This window comes from Arachis ipaensis, chromosome B9 (genome assembly GCF_059453495.1).
Source record: "Arachis ipaensis isolate K30076 ecotype BB chromosome B9, ASM5945349v1, whole genome shotgun sequence".
Taxonomy (NCBI): Eukaryota; Viridiplantae; Streptophyta; class Magnoliopsida; order Fabales; family Fabaceae; genus Arachis; species Arachis ipaensis.
The window spans coordinates 133,575,558-133,597,644 of record NC_142444.1 but is presented as its reverse complement, the minus strand read 5'-3'; the positions used below and the strand labels follow the sequence as shown (position 1 = coordinate 133,597,644).

General features: G+C 32.9%; 3 protein-coding genes and 1 pseudogene across 3 annotated transcripts; 2 read left to right on the top strand and 2 right to left on the bottom strand.

The window, feature by feature from the left end:
* Positions 1 to 1,640: 1,640 nt before the first annotated feature.
* Positions 1,641 to 2,236, bottom strand: LOC110266928 (WRKY transcription factor 6-like; annotated as a pseudogene).
* A 10,861-nt stretch (positions 2,237 to 13,097) lies between these two features.
* On the top strand, positions 13,098 to 16,534 carry LOC107618546 (uncharacterized). The gene is made up of 3 exons (XM_088499489.1): positions 13,098 to 13,627; positions 14,087 to 15,826; positions 16,003 to 16,534. Exons 2-3 carry the CDS (start codon positions 14,180 to 14,182, stop codon positions 16,159 to 16,161), a joined length of 1,806 nt encoding a protein of 601 aa, XP_088355615.1. The 5' UTR covers positions 13,098 to 13,627; positions 14,087 to 14,179; the 3' UTR covers positions 16,162 to 16,534.
* Positions 16,535 to 18,518: 1,984 nt separating this feature from the next.
* Positions 18,519 to 20,055, top strand: LOC107618509 (acid phosphatase 1). Its single transcript, XM_016320605.3, has 3 exons — positions 18,519 to 18,961; positions 19,400 to 19,609; positions 19,716 to 20,055. The coding sequence occupies exons 1-3, from the start codon at positions 18,582 to 18,584 to the stop codon at positions 19,891 to 19,893; spliced, it is 768 nt and encodes a 255-aa protein (XP_016176091.1). The 5' UTR covers positions 18,519 to 18,581; the 3' UTR covers positions 19,894 to 20,055.
* A 239-nt stretch (positions 20,056 to 20,294) lies between these two features.
* On the bottom strand, positions 20,295 to 21,924 carry LOC107618510 (thionin-like protein). Its single transcript, XM_016320606.3, has 2 exons — positions 21,785 to 21,924; positions 20,295 to 21,230 (listed from the first exon to the last, which is right to left on the bottom strand). Exon 2 carries the CDS (start codon positions 21,171 to 21,173, stop codon positions 20,796 to 20,798), a length of 378 nt encoding a protein of 125 aa, XP_016176092.1. The 5' UTR covers positions 21,174 to 21,230; positions 21,785 to 21,924; the 3' UTR covers positions 20,295 to 20,795.
* Between the last annotated feature and the right edge of the window lie 163 nt (positions 21,925 to 22,087).

Sequence of the window (22,087 nt, the reverse complement as noted above, 5' to 3'; positions counted from 1 at the left end):
CTACCAGAGGCGTTCCTAACTCGTTGACTACCGCACTGAGGTACTCTGAAATTCTTGAAAGGCACCTTCTGTTGAAAGCATGTCAGTGGAAGTTGTTAGTATTCCTTTGTGGCATGTTTTGACGACCCATTCTCATTGCCGTAATCTTTTTCTCATAGCCTTTCATAAGCTGGCTCTTGTTGACGAGTTCTGCGAAACTCCAAAGCTCCAAAGGCTTTAAAGAGTGCATAAGCTCATCGTGAAGTCCTCCTTCATACTTCAGACATTTCTATTCTTTAAAACTATCAGGATCTCATTAGCAGATCTTCAAAAAATGACACAGATCTTCGAACTTCTGAGTATACTCAGCTATTGACATGTTTTCTTGACTCAATTGCATCAATTCCATCTCCTTAGCTTCACAAACAGACTTCGAAAAGTATTTCTTATAAAACTCTTCATTCAAATCTTCCCAAAGAATCTCCTTCGTGTCTTGCCACCATAACCATTGCACTCAATGCCACCAATGTTCAGTCTCTCCTTCCAATATATATGTTGCAAACTCAATAAACTATATTTCGGATACTTGCTGCACCCTCAACGACTTCTCTATCCCCCTTAACCAGTTATCTGCCTCAGTTGCCACAAGCATTCCTTTGAAGTTGGGCGGGTTCACCTTCAGGAATATCGCCAAAGTCATCGGCTTGTCATTACTCTCAACACCTTCAACGCCATTACCATCCTCCGCACGTACCCCACTGCTACTCCTGTTACGCTCGCCGTTCCTATATCCCTAATGATCAATTGCTCAAACTGTAGTAGTCGCTGTTTCACGCATAGCCTCAGCCATGGTGTTCACTGCTGCCATAAAGGCATTGGAATCGCACGTTGGAACACCTCTCAGAACCTCACGTGTCTACCGCGACCTCGTCCCTGCATAACCATCTAGACCTTGTTCACACCCAACAATCAACATCAAGGTGATCATTCTCAACATTTCAAGTTAAAGTGTGAATAGTTCCTAAAATAGATACACACTAACAGCCATACAATATGTATCACGAGAATATCTTATAAACATGAGACACAACACTGAGTATGCAATGAAGCATGATTCAGTCTATTCTTCAGACTCTAACAAAAATAAACTACTCTGATACTAAATTGTAACGACCCAACAAAATAAAGGTTAAATTACACAGTTAGTCCCTATATTTTTACTGAAATTGTAAATTGGTCCTTACACTTTAAAAGTTTGTAATTGGATCCCTAAACAAAATTAAATTTTGTAATTTAGTCCCCACCATTCAAACAATTTAATTTAACAGAATATTCGTCAGTATATTTGCTATTTTAATCATGTGAGTTGCACGTGGTTGACAGTAAGAACTAATTTGTAATTTTAATAGAAGTATAGGGACTAAGTGTATAATGAGTAATTTCCAAAACAGCATACCACCCTTCACCCCATCCTCATCCCACCATCCACCATCCAAGTTCTGCCTTTACATTATCACCAAACCCAACCATCGACCCTCTACCTCCAACCCTAAATGCAACAACTCTCGACTGCTCACAACATCTTCAGCAGTGATGGGATCTTCGTCATCATCGTGCCGATTATGGAGGAGATGGCTGCCATTTTTGTTGTTGTTACCATCTCAAGTGCTGTTTGGTTTGTTGTTGTTGTTGTTGTTGTTGTTGTTGTTGTTGTTGTTGTTGTTGTTGTTGTTGTTGTTACCTCCGATGATGGAGGAGATAGCGGCTGCAATAGGGGCGGTGAAGTTAGGATCGGTGGTGATGGCTGCAGTGACGGAATCAGCCAGGGATGGCGGCTATTGCTGTGGTTGGTTGGATTCCCGATTGGGAAGAGGTAGCAACTTGTTGAGACAATTGAAGACCGAAGAATTTTGATTGATTATGTAGGGGCTTAAGTCTCAAAGTTCTGCGGGTGACCTTGAAAATTGGGTAGCTGGAACAAAGGGACAACATTAAGAGGATGATGATACCTGATTGGAAGAGTGGAAGTATTATTAGTATTATTTGATGATGATAAGTTTTGTGTGAGGTCCAATGTGACAGTTGAAAATGGTACCGAAGCTGAAAGTGTTGCCATGCTTCAAGAAATAGAAGAAGTAGAGCACGATGGAAAAATAGCTCTTACTAGGAGGTTTGGGTTCATGATTTCATCTGCACTTGACATGAAACCTGATAGTAACATGGTGGTAGCTGCTGTGGTGGTTGATGCCATGGCCATGACTGCCAGTGAAGAAGGGAGGGGAAGAGGGGAAGAGGGGAAGAGAAAGAATAATGGAAGAAAAGAAAAAAGAAAAAGATGACATTATGGTAAATGTGTATTTTTTTTTACAGTAAATATTATTAAGGATCTAATTATAAATGTTAATTTTTTATAGGGATCTAATTATACATTTTTAAAGTGTGAGGAGTAATTTATAATTTCACTAAAAGTGTAGGAACTAACTGTATAATTTAACCTAAAATAAACTATACAAGAGAATTATATATTACTTAACAACAAAGAAGAAAATTAGTTTGAGCTTTATGATTGATCATTTCAATTATGTTTCTTGCTTTTTTTTCCCTTTGAAAAGAATCTTCATATACAGACATCTTATTAATCTGCTGTGATGGAGTAAATTATTTTCTCTTTTTGTTAATATGGTCGTTGCAGGCATATTGGTTGAGACTATTAACTTTAACATCGGAAACTTTTTTTTCTTTTGCTCGATAATAAAGTGCATGAGCTTTTTTATTAAGCTTGATCTGATCTTGAAAGATATATTCCTTAACCATAGTTTATTTACATAAGATCTTGACTTGCTGGTTGATGTACATTAAATACTTTTTAATTAGGACCTGAAATGCACATAATAAAAAGTTAAATAATATAAAAAATTTCAAATGTTTGGTATCATCTAAATTAATATCAATACTTGAATTAAGATGACTTATATATGAATAGATTCGCTCTTTGATTTGATTCTCAAGAGATATGTTTTTTTCTCTAATAAATCTATCTAATCCGCTAAGTAGTCAACAGAAAATTTAAATAACGTGAATAACGACGGACTAAAAATTTAGCCTAATAAAATAAAAAAAAAAATTCACTCAAATTACCTAACCAAAACATGCTATTCAGTAATTCAAAAAATATAACTATTTATTATATTCTAATTTACTAAAATACCAACTTCTCCTCCAAACCGTTTGCCATCACCGCCATCGTTTGGTCGCTAACCAACTCCGATCGTCACCATCGAGATCCTCTTCACTGCCGCTAGTTCATCAACAATGACCCTCATCAACGTCGCTTTCCTCCAGACCAGAAACAAACGGCACTGTCGGACTCCTCCTCGCCGTCGCTACTTGGCTTGCCACACACCGTCACCGACGTCGCTCACGCCTAGTAAAAATAACCATCTACTTAAGGAAAAAATAATCATCTGCATACCTAGTGAATTGAGCATCCAGCATATTTTAATTGTATATAATTGAACCCAATCTAATCCAATAGCCATCCACATAAGAATTAAAACAACCATCCGCATACCTACTAAAATGATCATCCTGAACTGGCCATTGAAGTAGCTTCACTGAAAGACGGTGGTGAAAACGACGCAACGACTAACACTACTGTTACTCTTTCAACGGTTTGACAACTACCGACGACAACCATCGATGAAGACGAAAGTTCTTCTCCAGTGACTCAAGTGAAAATCACGTAATTACTAACTCACGTGGCCATTGATGTAGAAAACAACGCAATGATTAATACTGATGCTGTTCCTTCAGCCGATGAGAATGAAGGATTGGAGGAAGAAGAAGAAATGATTAAAAGAGTAAAACTGTATAACATTTGTTAACCTTGTAGGAGGTGAATGAAGAGTGGTACAAAAACAGCGACAGCGGTGGTGGGAGGAGTGTTGGGCGCGAAGTGGCGTGGGGCTAACGACATTCAACGTTGGTTGCGGTGTGCGTGGAGGAAGCCGCGATGGTGGACGGCGTTCGACAGCGTTGCACCTTGCGGTGGTCGAAGCTATAGTGCCGTTTTCGTCGCGGCGTGGTGGAAGGAGAAAACGTGAATTGGAGAGGAAGGAGGGTTGAAATGGAATGGCAGCGTGATATAACGGAGGAGATTACGTTCCCTAATACTAATAATTTAAATTCAAAAATTGATTAATCTAATAAATTGACAATCTAATTTTAATAATTAATTTAACTTTTTTTTTAAATCATTGTTTACATTGTTTAATATCTACATTGTTTACTTATATTTTCTCTTATTCGTCTTGTGAAACATATTATTCATGAATCAATTTTATTGTTTGATTTAAATAATGAATATTAAAGAATTATTAAAATTTATTATTTTTATAATTAATTAATTATTAATATTTAAAAATATAAAATTAAATATATTATTAAATTATTAAATTAAATAAATAATACTAAAAAAATTAAATTAATAATTAAAAAAATAAATTTTAATAATTCTTAATATTTATCGATATGAAAATATCAATTGAATCTATCACAAGTGTGCAATGAATTATAATATGTACCATATCCCAAATGTTAGGGGTGTGCATGGGTCGGGTGAAACCGGATTTGATGTGACTCAGATTCGACCCGAAATATATATCGGGCCTATTTATTAGATCCGAACCCGATCCTAGGTCCGATAAAACCTATACACTTTCGGACCACGATTATATCGGGTAAAAATCGGGTGAAAACCGGGCCGTTAACACTACATTACTTTGATACCTTCTTATAAGTTAGCATGTGAAAATATCTAAATTTCCAAGACTCCAACTATTATTTGACATGGTAAAATTCACTTAGAAAAATATAACAAGAACCAACTCTTCTCTAAAATTAAAGCATAACCATAATCAATACTAATATTGTCTAATAATACCAAATATTTAAATCAATATAAATAACACAATATTATGTATTAGTCTAAAATCTTATGCATTTTAAACATAAAACATTAACTTATAGTCTTATAATAACTAATAACACAAAATATTAAGGTTTACAATACTTAAATTCCACATAAAAATAGCCATCATCCATCACTAATAACATAAAATATTAATTGTGTATGATGACCGGGTCACCAGACCGGTTTCGGGTGGTCCGGACCCGACCCGAAACAATGACCGGGTCTATTTTTGAGACCTTTACCCGATCCGAGACCCAGTAAAATCACACCAAAATAATTCCTAAAATGTTCGAGATCGAACCAGATCTTCGAGTTGGGCCGGACCATGCACACCCCTACCAAATGTGTATTACCATTGTGTTTGGTGGTATAGCCATTGCCGCAAAATTCTGAACACAAGAAAGAGAGGGTCCCCACACCGCCTTCAATGCTGGGAAATGAAGGTGATATGTATATTATTTATAAAGAATTAAACTCATTAACTTTTTGTATAAAACATTTATTAGATTATAAAATATTGGCAATTGGGCATTAGGGTTCTTTATTTTCTTGATGGTACGCGGAGTTACATGATGAAGTAGGTAGTGGGAATGCAAATTGCACAACTCAGTCTCTTTTGGGAATGCAAATTGCACAACTCAGTCTCTTTTGAGTGCAAGTGATGAATTGTCAGAGTCTCACCCAACTTCTGACAATTTCAGTTGACGATCCTCAATGGGACCTTCAAGCCTCGATTGGATTCCATTTCCACGTTAACAACAATATACAGGTCAATCTTTAATTTTGCAAATATCATATTTTTTAGTGTATACTAATTAAGTTCTTTTAAAGCGACTATAATATTTCTTAAATGCAATTTGGTGGGTACACTTCAAGCTAGGTATATAAAGCATAGTTCGTTTCTTGCGGATTTCAAATTTTGAATGTCAGCATAAATATTTTCGTATATTATTATTAGTTTATTACTATACTATAAATTATCTCACTACAATAATCTTACTTAATTATTTGAAGTTTTCTATTCTTTTACATGTGTATGTATAATAAAACAAAAATAGATAATATAAGATATTATTCTCACATATTAAAAGTAGTATGATATTCTAAAATTTTAAAGCTTTTGAAACTTAATAGGTCAATTAAAAATAATTACACTAGTAATTTGGTTAACAAGTGTTCTTATAAAAATAGAAATAGTTTAATCAATAAATTTTTTAAATGAACTTTTATAAAATATTTCTACTTTATGTAATCTTAATATACACGTTTTCATAACAATAATAATAAGAAGAATTTAATTAACATATATTTTAAGGATAAATATTAAAAAAATTATTTTATCAAATAAATAATAAATATGTTGAAAACTTAAATTTGTATTTTTATAATTTTTTAGTTAAGAACTTTAATATCTATCTTTATAACAACAACAATAAAAATAAGAATAAAGTATTGTTTTAATTTTCAATATTTGCGATAAATCTTAATTCAATCTCTAACGTTTCAAACGTCCTATTTTAGTTATAAAAAATATCAAATATCATATTTCAATCCGAAAGTTTTAAACAGCTTTAATATTATTAGTACATAACTAAAATTGACTCACTAATAATTACCAATATAAATATATTTTTTAAAATTTTGGAGCGTTGATAATTGATGAAAAAGATTTGAAATTTTTTAACAAAAAAAAGTTTAAAAAAATGTGAGAAAAAAGTTTTGATTATATTTTTTTAACAAAAAAATATGACATAACAATAATATTATTAGCGTTCACATCACTCATTCCGTTAACTACTCGTGTAAATTTAATATTAAAATAATATTAAATCCATTTAAAACTATTTAAGATAAAAATAAGACGTTTAAAATGTTAAAATTAAATTAAGATTTATTTTACATTGAAAATTAAAATAGTAGTTTAATTTTAGGATTTAACTAATTTGTATTCTGAGAATATATTTTAAAAATATAATAATAAAAACCTTTTAATACTACTTTTAATTGTATCCGATGCATTAAAAATAAAAAAAAATTTTACAATAGTTTTTATAAAATATTTTTTTATAATATATTTAATTTATGTCTTTAGAAGATAAATTAGTAAAATTCTAACTCTAGAATAAATAATCATGGTGATGTCAGATGAGTTTCATTTCATACCATCAAATTTTGCACATTTATTCAAGTCAAAAGCAAAAAAGGCTCTTTATCTTTGTTAATAGCCATAAAAGTAGAAATACTAGAAGTAAAATCATAACATTTGATTCTACAATATCGGCTTATAAAAAAGCCAATTTATGGCTGAGGTGAGGTGATTGCATGGTGAAACCAAAGATCAACAATAAAGATTAAATATAAAAAAAAAAAAAGTTTAAAAGAATTCAGTTGCAAAACGCCGTCCAAGAAATCAATAAACAAGAGGTACGAAATTTATGATAACAATAAATGCAGCAATAAATAAACATAAGAAGAATAAGGAATGTGTCTATGTCATATGTGTAACAGTGCAACTGAGCATCTTGTCCAATGTCTATGGTCGTTGGTCAACTCTTTGGTCAATAGGCATGCCTTTGGTATATTTGTTACTTCACCATTTTCTCTCTCCATCACATGCCTAACAAAGTTCAAACTTCAAAGATATAAAAAATTCAATCAACGATATTATTTCTGTGTTGAAAATAAAATTTCTTGGATGCCGATAACAAGGGTAGGTATAATTGGTTAAAAAAAAAGTGAATACTATAGTATCTATAATTTTTTACTTAAGTTATTAAAAAAATAAATAAATAATATTTAATAAATTTTATATATTTTATTTTTTATTTTAAATATTTTATTTTTTATTTTAAAAAAAAATTAAATAATTTAAATACCATAACAAAAATACCATAGAACTCATCTAAAAAAAATTACTTACTTCTTTGTATAATCAACCGGGCATTACGCCCATTATTGCTTCAGTACGTGGCGGGAAAATTAGTGCATATCAGTATAATTATGATAAACACGTTGTTTAATAATTAAGTAATCTATGATGATATAATTCACATGAATAATTAATTTTTATTTAATTTTAGAAAAAAAATTATATAATATCATATATTAAAATGTTTATCTAATTAATTTTAAAATTAATTATTTTTTAAAATTACTCACAATAGTATTTGGTTTTTCAATTATTAACTAGAATGACATTTTAATTTATGATTTATGATATTATATAGTATATATGTTATTTTATTGTTAAGTTACGTATTCATTCTCCTAATATATATTAATTTTCTCATGTACCAAAACAAGCATTTTAAAATATTTAATATCACTAAAATTCATAATAATAATTCAAAAGTAAATTATAGGGCAAATAATCACATGAATAGACAGTGACAACGATTTACAAATTTTATTTTATTGTCATCGATTGTCAATTTTTTGAGATGAGAATCCCTAAATTATTAACTAAGCTTGTGGATATAATTTCTAACTCAGGAGGATCGAACTGAAATCATCAATCAATACCAATGCAGCAGCTTCTAGTTTAACTCCTGTTGTTTCATTTTATCTATGCCTATAATGACATCCGCCGAAAATTTGGCGGCATCTCCGTCTTTTGCAGCTGATCTACACTGGGATGATATTATAAAATAGGTGCTAACATGAATACTCCTGCTATGATCTCGATTTCTGGAGAAGTTGGAGAACTAGATGCGGTGGAAGACTTGCTAGGGAATGACAATGATGTCGAACCCGCCATGATATGATGACAGCGATAATGACATAGGGAGGAGTATTCTTATTAGGGCTAGTGGAGTATCGAGCTCAGAAACTCAATAGTACCTGCCGTACTTTTTGACTCTAGACTTAAATGCCACGAGACAGCAGGGATTTCCGGATGTAGAATCCAATTTTGGGGGCCAGAGATTCATAAGACATCGAAGGTACAGCTGAGTTTCAAGTCAGTCATCAGTTTCAGAATAAAGAGAAAGTCGTCTTGTGTGTGAAGACTTACATCATTCGCCGTTGAGTTGAGTACAAAGTGCTGGAATCGGACTATGCCAAGTACTACGAAAAGTGTAAGGAGTTCAGAAACAGTTGCAAATGGTTGATTTGGATCACTCTAGGACAGCGAAAGAGTATCCAGGAGGTCAGATGGTATAATAAACCTCATACATGTTTGGCCATCTCGATCTCCAGTGATCACAGAAAGTTAGACTATCATGTGATATCTGCTTTCATCCTTCCTATGATCAGAGCTGATGCGACTATGTCCATTAGGGTACTGCAGCATGCGACGGAGGCACACTTTGGGTTTAAACTTACGTACAGAAGAGTTTGGTTGGCTAAGAAGAAGGCCGTCGCGCAAATATAAGGTGGATATTTGGTGTGCAGATAAGATGCCAGGTAGTATTGCAGTTATGAAGACGAGTCATATGCGAGTTGGAGACCAAGTTGACAGATCATCCAGTAAATACTTTAAAAAAACGTAACAATGAATACTTAAAAGCTAAAACACTCACATTCCTTATCCGGAGTAAATCTATCCTAAGCCTCCATTGCGCGACTCTAGGCCCCTTCTCACTTAATGTTGGCTGATAACTGGACCACCTGACACCCAATACATGTTACTAACAATGGCAATAATCTTTAATATAAATTACTAAACATAACAACTATAAACATTAAGTAATTCGTCGCTAATGGCCAATGAAGACGTCAAACCCATCAGGCCTGAAATTCGGGAACTGCCAAAAGATCCATGACTAGAGGAACTTCAATGGACCGGTCAACTTAACCACATTTCTGTTGGCCACACGGTATAAACACCGGTATAACCACAATAGAGCCGCAGATCCCCAGCTGTATCTGTACATGTCCTCTAATCTTGCTACGTATGGTAGCCACCTAATATACATGCGTGTACCAGACTTGTTATCAAAAAGTTGTGTCGATAATAGCATCATGACGTACACTCTCGCGTACTTTCTGATTGTCTCCTCGTCTACGTCATGGGGAAGGTCGCTGAATGTCTCCTGCATCCAAGTGCACTTGACAAGTTCGATGCAATTCGTTAGAGGCAACATACCCAATTACTCCACAAACTAATCCCATGCAGGTCGGTTACCGTCAATGTACCGCTAGAAATCCGTCAAACATCCACTGATGACGGATGTACTATTCGTCGATGAGGAGGCTTAACTAATATACAACATCCTGTAGCATAATCGTGCACTCTTCGAATGGTATGTGGAAGGTATGGGTCTCGGGACACCATCGCTCGACAAATGCATTGACCAGCAGCTCATCCAACCAAAACTAGTGGTCGTTGAGCCTCGCGAAAGGGGCTAAGCCTACCATCTGCAGATATGGCAGGCTTACCATGCTGCCTCCTCATGTTGGTGATATCGGTAGAGCTGCATGACGATACAAAAATTCTCTAAGAACTATAACAATTTAGAAAACAAAAAAAAAATTCTAAAATGGAGAATTTTAATAAAAATATACTTTAATATAAAAGATATTGCAAACTTGAATATAAATAATCTAATATTTAAGAATTAAATTAAATTAAACTAAATTAACGTAAATTAAATTAACATCTAATAAAACATAGTTAATCTAATATTTAGTACGTAAAGCTAAATCCTAAACTATAACAAAACTTGTAGTGCCTCATTAATTTAATATTTTAGAATTAAATTTTTTAAATAAATTAAATCATATTAAATCCTTACTAATCTTTTACTGCCTAGTTAATTTAACACTTGAAACCAAAATTAAATTAAATTAAACTCCAACAAAATTTCTAACTTTGTTAAACTTTTAACATGTAAAATTTTTAAATTCTAATCAAACCTGTAATTACTATTCTATCTTACATTTAGTTATCCCTCATCCAACATGCATTTGCAGTTTTAGTGTTTTAATAAACTACTAAAACTAAATCCATACTATAACTATTATTTAAAATTTAAAAACTCTAATAACGCATCTAAACAAGTTTTAAGCAATTTAATATGAGTATCAAATTTTTTATTTCTTAAATAAATTAATTAAATTTTATTCACTGACCTCTTCATAGACGCTACTAGTAATATAGGTAACTCCAGCGTCAAACCAATAGATTCAATTTGGGTCGTCTTTTATTTTCGCAGTTTGAATGTTGTAGTATAGATCTTCTTTATTTCTTTGAATTTTACGTTTTGGAGAAGTTGGGTTTCGAAATATAATTCGAAATAAGTGAATTCGAATTCTATATATAGAGATATCTATGCCAAATCGAACCTATTAGAGTCGATTTACTATTATAGTATGTTTCACTCATAAATCAAATTTATCCCATTCGATTTACTATGAGTTTGTTTGTAAATCAAATTCACTCCATTCAATTTACTAGGAACAATAAAATCAAGGGTTAAACCAAAACTACTTGTATCGATTTACTAGGGATATAAAACTACAGTCTACAGGTAGCATTTTGAATTTTATTCCTTGATAAATTGAAACTAATAGGTTTAATTTAATACCAGAAGAGCTAATTTAAATTCAATGGATTCGATTTATATAGAAATGTGAATGAAAACTTTCATGGAGTTAGTTGTTTTAGGACTTTTATCTAATATGATTTTTTATTTGGTTTCTTTACGTGTTTTACCCTAAACTATTATTTATACGTTGTTATGATAATTTATGATTGGTTTATCTAATATAATTTAAAGTACTATCTATCTATAGATGATAAATAAATTAAAAAATAATTTAAATAATAAATTATCTAATATTTTATTATTAACAAAAACATCAATTTATATCAATATAATTAATAGATAAATATTCTAATATTTTTCAACAAATACTAATTTATACTAATCGTTGTTATAATTTATTTTTGAGATATTTTAAATTAATAGATTATATATAAATTTAAAAAGAAAACAAAAATGAAAAACCAAACAAATAGTTATTATAAACCTTAGAAGGTAGTAATTTCTTTCTCCTAATTAGTTGATATACTTTTATGGCAACTACTCTCATGAAGATGCCAAAAACATCTTTTCATGATGATCCTTGTTTAAAAAATATAACTTATTTATTTAGCAACACTTTAAATAAAGATAACACTTTTATTTCAAATAAAATCAAGCCTTACAATCTATCATCTAATGGTCAAAATGATGTATCTTCACATGATGATAATCATTAAATCTTCATTGGAGTAGCTACCTACTTTTATTGTGTATATTAGCTACGAAGTAAAAGCATGAACGCTGTTGGAAAAAAAAATGAAAATAGGTTAGAAAAGTAAATGGAAATAGGCATAGGCATAAGGCAGAGATGAAAATGAAAATGTGGAAATGGCAGCAGCTTTGGCTTTAGTGGAGTCACATTGCTATCATGCTAACCAGCTCATGAATCTGTTCTCTTTCTCTTTATCCATCTTGCAATTGTTTCGGTATACTCTTTGCCATGTGGGACCTATTCTCCTACAAGTGCATCCTCATTTTTAGGGGCAATGTTTTATTTTGTTTTTTTCATTTGATAATGATATTTTAATATATTTTTGTAAATACTTAAAGATATTTATATATTTGGTTAACTAATTTATTTAAAAAAAATGTATTTCATTCATCATAAACATTAGTATAACTTAAAATTTATTTATAATTGAGTTAGAATTATATGATAAATGACTCAAAAATAAATTTGATTTTTAAATATTGTTATGTTGTAAATATATAATAAAAAGTATCTATTTATAGATTAAGATCAGAATATAATCTAATTATAATGATAAAATTAATTTAATAGAAAATTAAATAAATTTAAAATATACTTAAATATTATATTAATATATAATTTTATTATATATTATACTTGTTAGAATATATTTAGGATATTATATATTAATATAATATTTAAGTATATTTTAAATTTATTTAATTTTCCATTAAATATATTTTATAGAAAATATATCTGCTATTTTTTATAGAAAATATATCTGTTTTTTAAACTTTATATTTCTTTCAACTATGTTTTTCTTTATATATAATATATATAAATTATATTTACTATTTATAAGACTTAAATTAAAGTTTCAAATATTTATTATTTTAACTAATATCAAATTTATTATTAGAAAATTGACTAGTTCCTATTAGGCTATTACGTGAATGAAGAAAGAACCCAGCTAAGAAAACACACATCCCATTTAGTGTACTAAATTTTCAACCTTAAAGACGTGTCTAACTAAATCCCCATGTTCATATGCCTCTGTTCCTTTGTCCCACTTCAGTTAGATTTTCTCTCTCTTCAGAGAATAATGGTGTCACACACAAATACAGTTACACCCTTCTGTTGAAAGACATTATTATTATTATTATAAAACACAATTTTTGTTTGATTTTATTTGGAACCTTAATTAGTATTATCATCATCATCATTGCTTGTGGTGGTTCTATTCTGGCTTCTGCGGAGATCCTTTTGTTTCCCATGTGCTGCTGACTTGGTTTCTCTCTTGTTTCTTCTCTCCTCTTTTTCTTGTTCATTTTTTGGGGGCACAAAAAAAAAAAACACTTTTTTGAGGGCTAAGAATTATTGAGAGTGATAAATCAGCTACTTCTGTTAATCTTGTTCTTTTTAATTTGTTGGGGTGCTCTTGGCTCTTCCTGGATCCAGGTTTGTTTGCTAACTAAAAAGTTGTTCTTTAATTTCATTATTATTGTTGTTGTTATTATAATTATATAATTATGTTTTCTGCAAAAAGTTTATATTTGTTGTGGGTTTAGTTCGGCTAATTTCAGTTACAAGATATTTGATTGACCATTTCTTTTTATGGGGTTTATGGTTGGAAGATTTGGGAAGAATGAACCTTGTTATTTTCTTCATCCTCACTTATTCTAAAGTCACTTTATTTATTTTTTGATTTTTTTATCCTTTTTTTTTTGTAAAAATATAGTAGTAGAGAGTAAACTTCTGTTTTAGTATAAATGTAATTTAGTTCAGCTAAATTATGGAATTGCATGTTCCAAGGAATTTTGTTAAATCGTATAGATTTGTAGGGATTTTGTTCTGCAAATTCTTACTAGTCATGATGTCTTAGAAGACTCAGATTTTATTTGATTTCTGTGTTTCCAGGTTACTGATTTATGGTTCATCAATTATTTTGAAAGGAAGAGGACTATGAGAGAAGGTTCCTGAAATCAATTTTGGATATAGTTTAAATAAAAGATGGAAAACTCAGACTTTTGGATTCAGAAAGAGAGCCATGGAGAAAAGGATTCACTGCATAGCTTGTACAATGATAGGGAAGTAGCGGACGACGAAGACTCGTCGAAATGGCAGTTAAAGAAGTTGATTAGAAGTTCAAATTCGCCTCGCGGCCTAGTTGTGAATGCTATCCAATCACAGTTGGGTAAAGTATGCTTCAAAGATTTGTTCTTCCGGCGTGTTCATGGAATAGACAACAGGATCCCAAAGCATGTGGTGAGTGTGGATGAGAAGTATCTTCGTCGCTGCCTCGAATTTATGCATAGCGCCGCGATAAAAGCAGCTCAATGCAACATACCTGTAAACTTGAGGGCCACAAACATGGTGGCTTTGTCAGAAAGCTTAAATGCGTGTGATTCGGGACAATTCATCTTTGAATGCCCCGGGAGAGTCTTAATTAGTGCTAGTTCCGGGGAGCATTGGGGTTTAGGAACGGTTATGGGGAGTAAGAGTATGATAAATATATTGAATAGTGCTCTGCTTCAGAAGTTTGGTGTATCTGATAGAAATGACGATGTGAGCAGGATGAACTTCTCCGACGAAAAGGGATCGACGTGCTATGATTTTATGGACTCTTCTGGTGGTTTAACCATTTCTTCGTCGCATAAACCGGAAAAGGAAGCACATCATAAGTATGGTTCTGTTCCAGTTCACAAAAGGATTGCTTCTAGTTCTAGCACTAACACTACTTGTTCGGATTGGTTGTCTTCGGCTTCTTCAACTCTTTCTCAAGGAATGATCCAATGCACATGGAATCGAGGGATTCCTCGTTTTATTTTTTCCGCGGACGATCAGAAGGAGGTCTATGTAGCACATTTGATGGAGGTAGACTCAGCAGATGATAAGGATTTGGATTTTGTCTACCAGTTTCATTTGAACAAGAGTAGCCATAAGGGTCGCAATATTCCCGACAGTGTTTCGAATATTGTTGGTAAGATGAATGTGTCAACAAGTTTCACCCTCTGTCCGAACAATAGCAAAATAATGGAAACTGAGTTTACATTGTTTGGCAATGCGGAAATTTTCGACAAAGAAACGCACGCATCGGATGATTCTCATAGGAAGAACAAGGGGCTGACAAAGAAGGTGTCACAAGTGTTTAAAACTAGTCCATCGTCGAAACGCAGGACGCTCTCAAAGTTTGGTGGATCAAGTTCGATAGAGGAAAGTTGTCCATGGGAGCCGAATGCTCTCGGTAAGGCCAATTTATTAGAGACTAATGTTCCTCCGAATTTTGAGTTGGCTGCTATTGTTGTGAAAGACCATCTTCCTTGTAATAAGCCTGCTGCGAAAGTAGGGGGCTGGGGTTTGAAATTTCTCAGTAAATCAGAGACGATGTTGCCTTCTGAAAGTTGTGCACGAAATACTGGTGATTGCTCGACTAGCACAAGCGTTCTAATTCCAGCAGGCCTTCATGGCGGGCCAAGAATCAGAGATGGTGGTCCATCCAGTCTGATAGATAGATGGAGATCTGGCGGCCGCTGTGACTGTGGTGGTTGGGATGAGGGATGTCCTCTGACTGTACTTCAGCGAAGATCAAGTGCATCCGAGGTTCCGAGTCAAGTAGATACACAAGGAGAATGCAAGTCAGCTGATTTAGTTACTCAGGTATATCATCCAATAGGCTATTACTTTTTCTCTATTCTCTTGAATTAAACATTGTTAGTTATATTCTGGACATGCCTGTATTCGTGATCTCGAATTGACTTTTCGTGCTTGCTAAACAATTAATAACCATTTGTCTAAGTATGCGATGAGATGATGACATGCCTTGCATATTTCAGGGTTCCGGCGATTTCTGCCCAACCTTGAGGATGATAAATGTTCACGACGGTTTATACTTTATTCATTTTCAACCACCTCTGTCTGCACTACAAGCTTTCTCCATTGTTGTGGCAATAATTCATGCACAGAGTCCTACTCTTCGGCCGAAAAGAGCGTAGGAGGTATGACGGTAAAGGCGTAGTTTGAGGTTATATAGCAGTCATAGTTATCTTACTGTATCATAAAAGGCAATTGATGAAAAAAAATATTTTATGTTTTTATACATTAATGGATCATTTCTATGTTTAGGTTTGCTAATTTTTATTTTTCATACTGTAAGATGTTATCTTATTTAGGAGATCTGGCTGTGCTTTTTGTTTCACATTTCATAGGCAAGAACTTTTGTAAACCATCATTTTCCTCGTTCTTTTTTTGTTGAAGGGGGTAGAATGTGTCATATAGGGTTTGTTTTGTTGAACCAAATTTGGTAAACTGTAACATTGAGATTGGGTTTGTTATAGTTGCTAATGAGAAGAAATTGAAATTAGCACATAATCTTGAGTATATAACTCTTTCATGATAGCAATTTAGATTTTGTTGCTTCCAATTTATGAATGTCTTGTGTATTGCTATATCTGTAAAAGTAACTACTTTTTTATCTTTGCTGTTTGAATAGTTATCGAAAAGAACGAATGAATTTGGTTGGAAGATGCATGAACCCTAAAATTATTACAATGTTTGCAGTAAAAATGTTTGAGATTATATTTGATTATGTGGTACATCATGATGAGATTCTTTGGCTGTAGTGGTCAAATACTCAAATGATGAATGTAGCACTTTAAGGTACTTGTGTGGTTGCCAAAGTTGAAAGATATGCAGACACCATTTGTCAACTTTTATTGGGACACACTGTCAGAAATAGACAATAAAGTCCTTTTGATTAAGCATGTGGAGCACATTAGTTATGAACTTATGATATAAGCTCTTGCTGCAGTGTCTAGTATAGCAAAAGTTTGAACATCATTCCTAGTTTTTTTTTCCGTTATTGCACTAGTATCTCGATTATCATAGTTCTTATTGCTTGAAATTAGATCTTCCATTCCTTTTTTAAATTATTTTTTATTTTATATAGATGTCCTATATGTATTAGGAGCATTAGAAAAAAAATCATTACATATGCATTAGGAGCATGCAAAAAATAAAAAATAAAAAAACAAAAAGAAAATCTATATGCATTTGCTGAGTGCATTAAAAAATAATAAATAATGAAAAACTGACTTTATAAAGTATTGATGAGATGATCAATTTCGAACCAACAAAGAAAAAGGGAAAATAAAAGAAAATAAGATAAAAGGTTAATAATTTATTATATCCCGATTTTTGTAGTGCCTTCTTTGTGTTGCTATGAAAAAAATTTAAACTTAAAGTTCGTGAGTTAGTGTTAGGGTTATGACAGCGATAACTCATAAGCAAAGAAGTTTTGTTCATTGGTATATCAATGTCATTGATTAAATTGATCCTTCGGTAATAACAAATAAGTAAAGGTAATGCTATAAACTGTACATCAAATTAAATAAATGCATTAGTCACCAAAAATAAATAAATAAATAAATGCATTTATTACGCACATGTTGGTTGAAGATATAAATCAAAAGCTAACATGGGATTATTATTTAATAAACTGTTAATTTTATTCACATAGTAAAAAATTAAAAGCGTTTTATTATGACAAATAACAAATCATGTTTGTCAATCATGAGAATTAGCACAAGTGGCAGTTGCTTTAGTTATTTAACTCGTCATGTCCTAATTTCCATTCTTTGCGCCTCTTACGAATCACCGAAGCAATTTATAAACCATGAGTAGTGGATGAAGCCAAAATTGACAAAGTTTTGGTCATACCTTTTAAATATTTATTAGAAAAATTAAACAAATTTAGAACGTGATCACGAGATGCAAATCCACGAGAAGAATACAAGCATGTTATTTTTGTCAACTTATATTGGAATTTTTGGCTTCCACAGGCATTCTTGTTAGCATGTCTCCCCTCATAATGCAAGTCTTCTTATTATTTTAAGGCATTTGCCAGTGATGATTGATTGAAGGGAGATCATGGGTTTGCAGTAACCATTAACTCTGTCCCCACACACCCATGTGAATGGTGTTTGTCTAGATCCATTCCACACCTATGCAGGTTGATTCAAGTAATACATGTTCGATTTTCTTTAATAAGGTCTTGCATTCAATAACCAACTTGGGTTAGTCAATTGATTAGTTCATTTGTCCGTTTACATAAGTGTTGGAGATTTAATCCCGCTTTGTGTGTGCAGTAACTTATTGGTTAACGACAAACCTTTAAATGAAGCTCTGATTCGTAACAGATTAATTCTTGGTCTGTCGGATTAGGAGATAACATAGATAACAAGAAAAAAAAAAAAAGTCTCGTATTTGATTCTTGCTAATAAAAAATAATCTAAATAAAAGTGTGAGCACATAATTAGAAAAAGAAAACTCTAACTCCATTGCAAATATAAAAGCAACATTTGGGTCCATTTATTTTCCACTATTCCTCACATCAACCTAGAAAAGAGAGAGGAAAATGAGGAAATCACTTGTGCATTCTTTGGTTTTCATGTGCCTTTTGATTCCTTTGGCAGTTGCAGATTGGAACATATTGAATCAGAAGACAAAGAGAGGATTGAAGATCAGCCTGAAGAACTACTGTGAAGCTTGGAGGATGAATGTGGAGCTTCATAACATTAGAGGTTTTGAAGTTGTGCCTGAAGAATGCACTGAATACATTGGAAAATACATGAAGGGTACTCAGTACTCAGTGGACTCTCAGAGGACAACTGAAGAATGCTTGGTTTATGTCAGCACCAGCTGCAATCTAATAAAAGATGGTAAAGATGCATGGATTTTTGACATTGATGATACTTTGCTCTCTACAGTTCCTTACTACAAGGATAACCTATACGGGTAAATTCAAAATCCACTTTCATCTTAATGTTCATTCTTTTGTTAATCTTTGCTTTCCCCTACACTTGTTTTCTTGAAGCTTGACACCTAGTTAGTTAGAAGAGTAAGTTGAGTATAAAATATTAATAAAGGGAAGAGAGAATTGATGAGGGGTCTAGTTGTTCTGGTATTATGTCTCGGGAGAGTTGAAAAACCTCCCCGAGGGGTTACCAAACTCGAGTTAACTCTTATGAGTTTACAAGTTTAGATCTTGAATCGAGTTTTTGGGTTAAACTTTACAATTTGGGTCGCTTAAACTCGTGTAAGTTACACTATTTAGATGAACTTGAGTTTGATTATCTTGTTCTCTACCATGGTGAATGTGACGGTGAATTTTTTGTTCAGTTTCTAATATGCCTACTATTCTGAGTGACGAGCCTCTTTCTCCATTGACAATAGGGGAAAGAAGCTAAATTTGACATCATTGGAGGAGTGGATGAGCAAGAGCAAGGCGAAAGCTCTTGACGACTCATTGAAGCTTTTCAATGCACTTAAATCCAGAGGAATTCAGATCATCTTGATTTCTTCAAGGAGGGAGCATCTAAGGTCTGCTACAATTGACAACCTTGTCAATGTTGGTTATTATGGTTGGACAAGTCTTATCATGAGGTTAATTCTATAAATCAAGCATTTCCTCTATTTTTCTATTACTGCTGTATTCTGTTTGCTCATTAATTTTTTTTTGCTGTGTTTTGTTCTATTTTTCTCTATGCAGAGCACCTGCTAATGAGTTAGTATCAGTACAAAAATACAAATCTGATGTGAGAAAACAACTGGTTAATAATGGCTACCGCATTTGGGGAATTTTGGGTGATCAATACAGCAGCATTCAAGGGCCTCCAAGCAGCATAAGAACATTTAAACTTCCAAATCCAATGTACTATGTTGCCTAATGTGTTGATCTATTTGTAGCTGCATTATTTTTTCACCATTAGAAGCTTCTGTAAGTTGCACCATTTTAAGGACTATTGTTATTATTAGTTTGCATCATGTTCCTTCGGATCTTGTGCATTTTCTTTGAAGGGGAATAAAAGAGGCAAGGGAGAAAGTATAAAGATTTTCTTTGCACACACCATTACTACTATAGGTTTGCAATCTACTTTACAAATATGAATGATACTCTAAGTTAATCAATTAATAAATAAAACTAGGGAACTCCCACAAATTAGAGAATCCAAGGTAAAAGTAAAATTGGACAAAAGCAAACAAGACAAGTGACGGGAAAAAAATATGTGGGGGCTTCCGAAGGCAATCCCTAGAAATGGAAACCTATTTCAAGAAGTTTCATATGAACACAAATAGAGAACATTAAAGATCAATTCAACTGAGAAAGCAGCCCTTACAAACACTAAACTGCATTAACCTGTAAATTCATATGGAATTTAGACAAGATATTATAAACCCTACTAATAACTATATGTTCTATTACAAACTGTGTACGCTAATCCTGAACAATATAAACATGACACTTTTTTGAAACGTGCGTGATCTATGGCCAGTTTTAACCAAGACAGATTGTCTGAAATTTTCAGCTTTAACTAACTTGTTCTGTATTATTGGTTTCATAATTTACCCTTTCTACAATGTTGTGCACCAATTGAGCAGCGAAAGAAACTAGCATTTAGATCTTCAACAAGTTAATCCTATATGAACTAGTAGAATCTAGTTAACTATACCCTGACTTGCATTTCGATACCGTTTCCGGAAAGGATGATGATCAAACAAAATATTAACCATCTAAACATAATTCAGCATGCACACATAAACATTTGATTGCCCAAAATGCAATTAATCCCTAAGAAGATTGAGAAGAGAGTTTCAGGCATTCACTTTGGCACCTTCTAAGGCATATGTCGTTCCAGTTAGGCACTTGATGCTGGTTAACACAAACAGTGCGCGCGCACGCATCAGCACATGCATCAAGATCAGACACACCGCACACGGTGACACAGGTGTCAGGAATGGGATCCTTTGAGAACGAACCAACCTTCTTCAACATCCTCTTTGAAGTGCAGACCCTTTCACAGACAAAGATCTCATCCGAACTCCTTTCTCTTCCCCTTGCACTCTTCAACTTCTGCTCTTCTGCGTGCCTTGCCTTGAGCCGAAAAGCTTGTCCAGCAACAAGCACAGGGATTGCAGCGCCCAAAAGCGACCACCAAATTTCTCCCATCTCCAAGAGAATACAACTTCAGCTGCCCCTTCTTCTCTATATCATATGCTTCACACTCTTAAAACACAACGATGAAAACCTATGAGACTTCTTATTTGAGTGGTGTACCACAATTATCAACATAATGGATAATCGCAAAGAAAATTACTAATACAATTCCAAACATTTATAAATCTCCATATCTTGATTTATCAACAATCAACATGATTATGCAACATCAAAACCATTTATCAAGCAATTGAAGCCCAGAAACCTGGAACTTCATACAAAATACATCTGAATTATACACTTATTAGGGTTTTTAGTCTGATTATGGCTACAGCGAACGTTCACAGCTAAAAGACATTCATAATAACAATTGCATGCTTTCAACTTTCAAGGCCTGAACTTTGAGTCTTTCAGCCGCAAAATGTTCGTTTCACTGGAAAGCAAATCAAATTGAAAATAATTTTGAATAAAAAGAGTAAATAGAAAAGGAAATGGATCAAAGTGAACTACAGAATAAACATGTAAATATATTTAGAAAAATGCGGAACGGAAAGAAATGAGGAATAGAGTGAAGAGATGCATATGAGACTTAAGAGTGGCGAAAAGGGAAAGGAAGCATTTACCTGCGGCGGAGCAAGGCGGAGAAGGAGACGTGGCTGCCTGGCTAGTGGAGATCAGGCAGCGGCTGTGTTGTAACGTTAACCTGTCATAGATTTGCCCAATCACCACCTACACTAAGCTACTAAACTAACCTTTTTTTTTCCTCCTCCTAGTATTTTATCCAAGAGTATTTTTAATTAGATAGATTAAGGGGTTGTTTGGGTGAGTTTTTACAAAAAGATCTTTTTTCGAGTTATCTTTTTTTAAAAGATCTTATAGAGAAGTAAAAGTAATTTTATGTTTGGATATTTCATATAAAAAGATCT

Coding starts and splice junctions, on each gene's coding strand:
- LOC107618546 (XM_088499489.1), top strand. CDS start 14,180: ATGGAAAACTCAGACTTTTGGATTCAGAAAGAGAGCCATGGAGAAAAG. Junction 15,827..16,002: donor CAGCTGATTTAGTTACTCAG/GTATATCATCCA, acceptor TGCATATTTCAG/GGTTCCGGCGATTTCTGCCC.
- LOC107618509 (XM_016320605.3), top strand. CDS start 18,582: ATGAGGAAATCACTTGTGCATTCTTTGGTTTTCATGTGCCTTTTGATT. Junction 18,962..19,399: donor TACAAGGATAACCTATACGG/GTAAATTCAAAA, acceptor CATTGACAATAG/GGGAAAGAAGCTAAATTTGA. Junction 19,610..19,715: donor TGGACAAGTCTTATCATGAG/GTTAATTCTATA, acceptor TTCTCTATGCAG/AGCACCTGCTAATGAGTTAG.
- LOC107618510 (XM_016320606.3), bottom strand. CDS start 21,173: ATGGGAGAAATTTGGTGGTCGCTTTTGGGCGCTGCAATCCCTGTGCTT.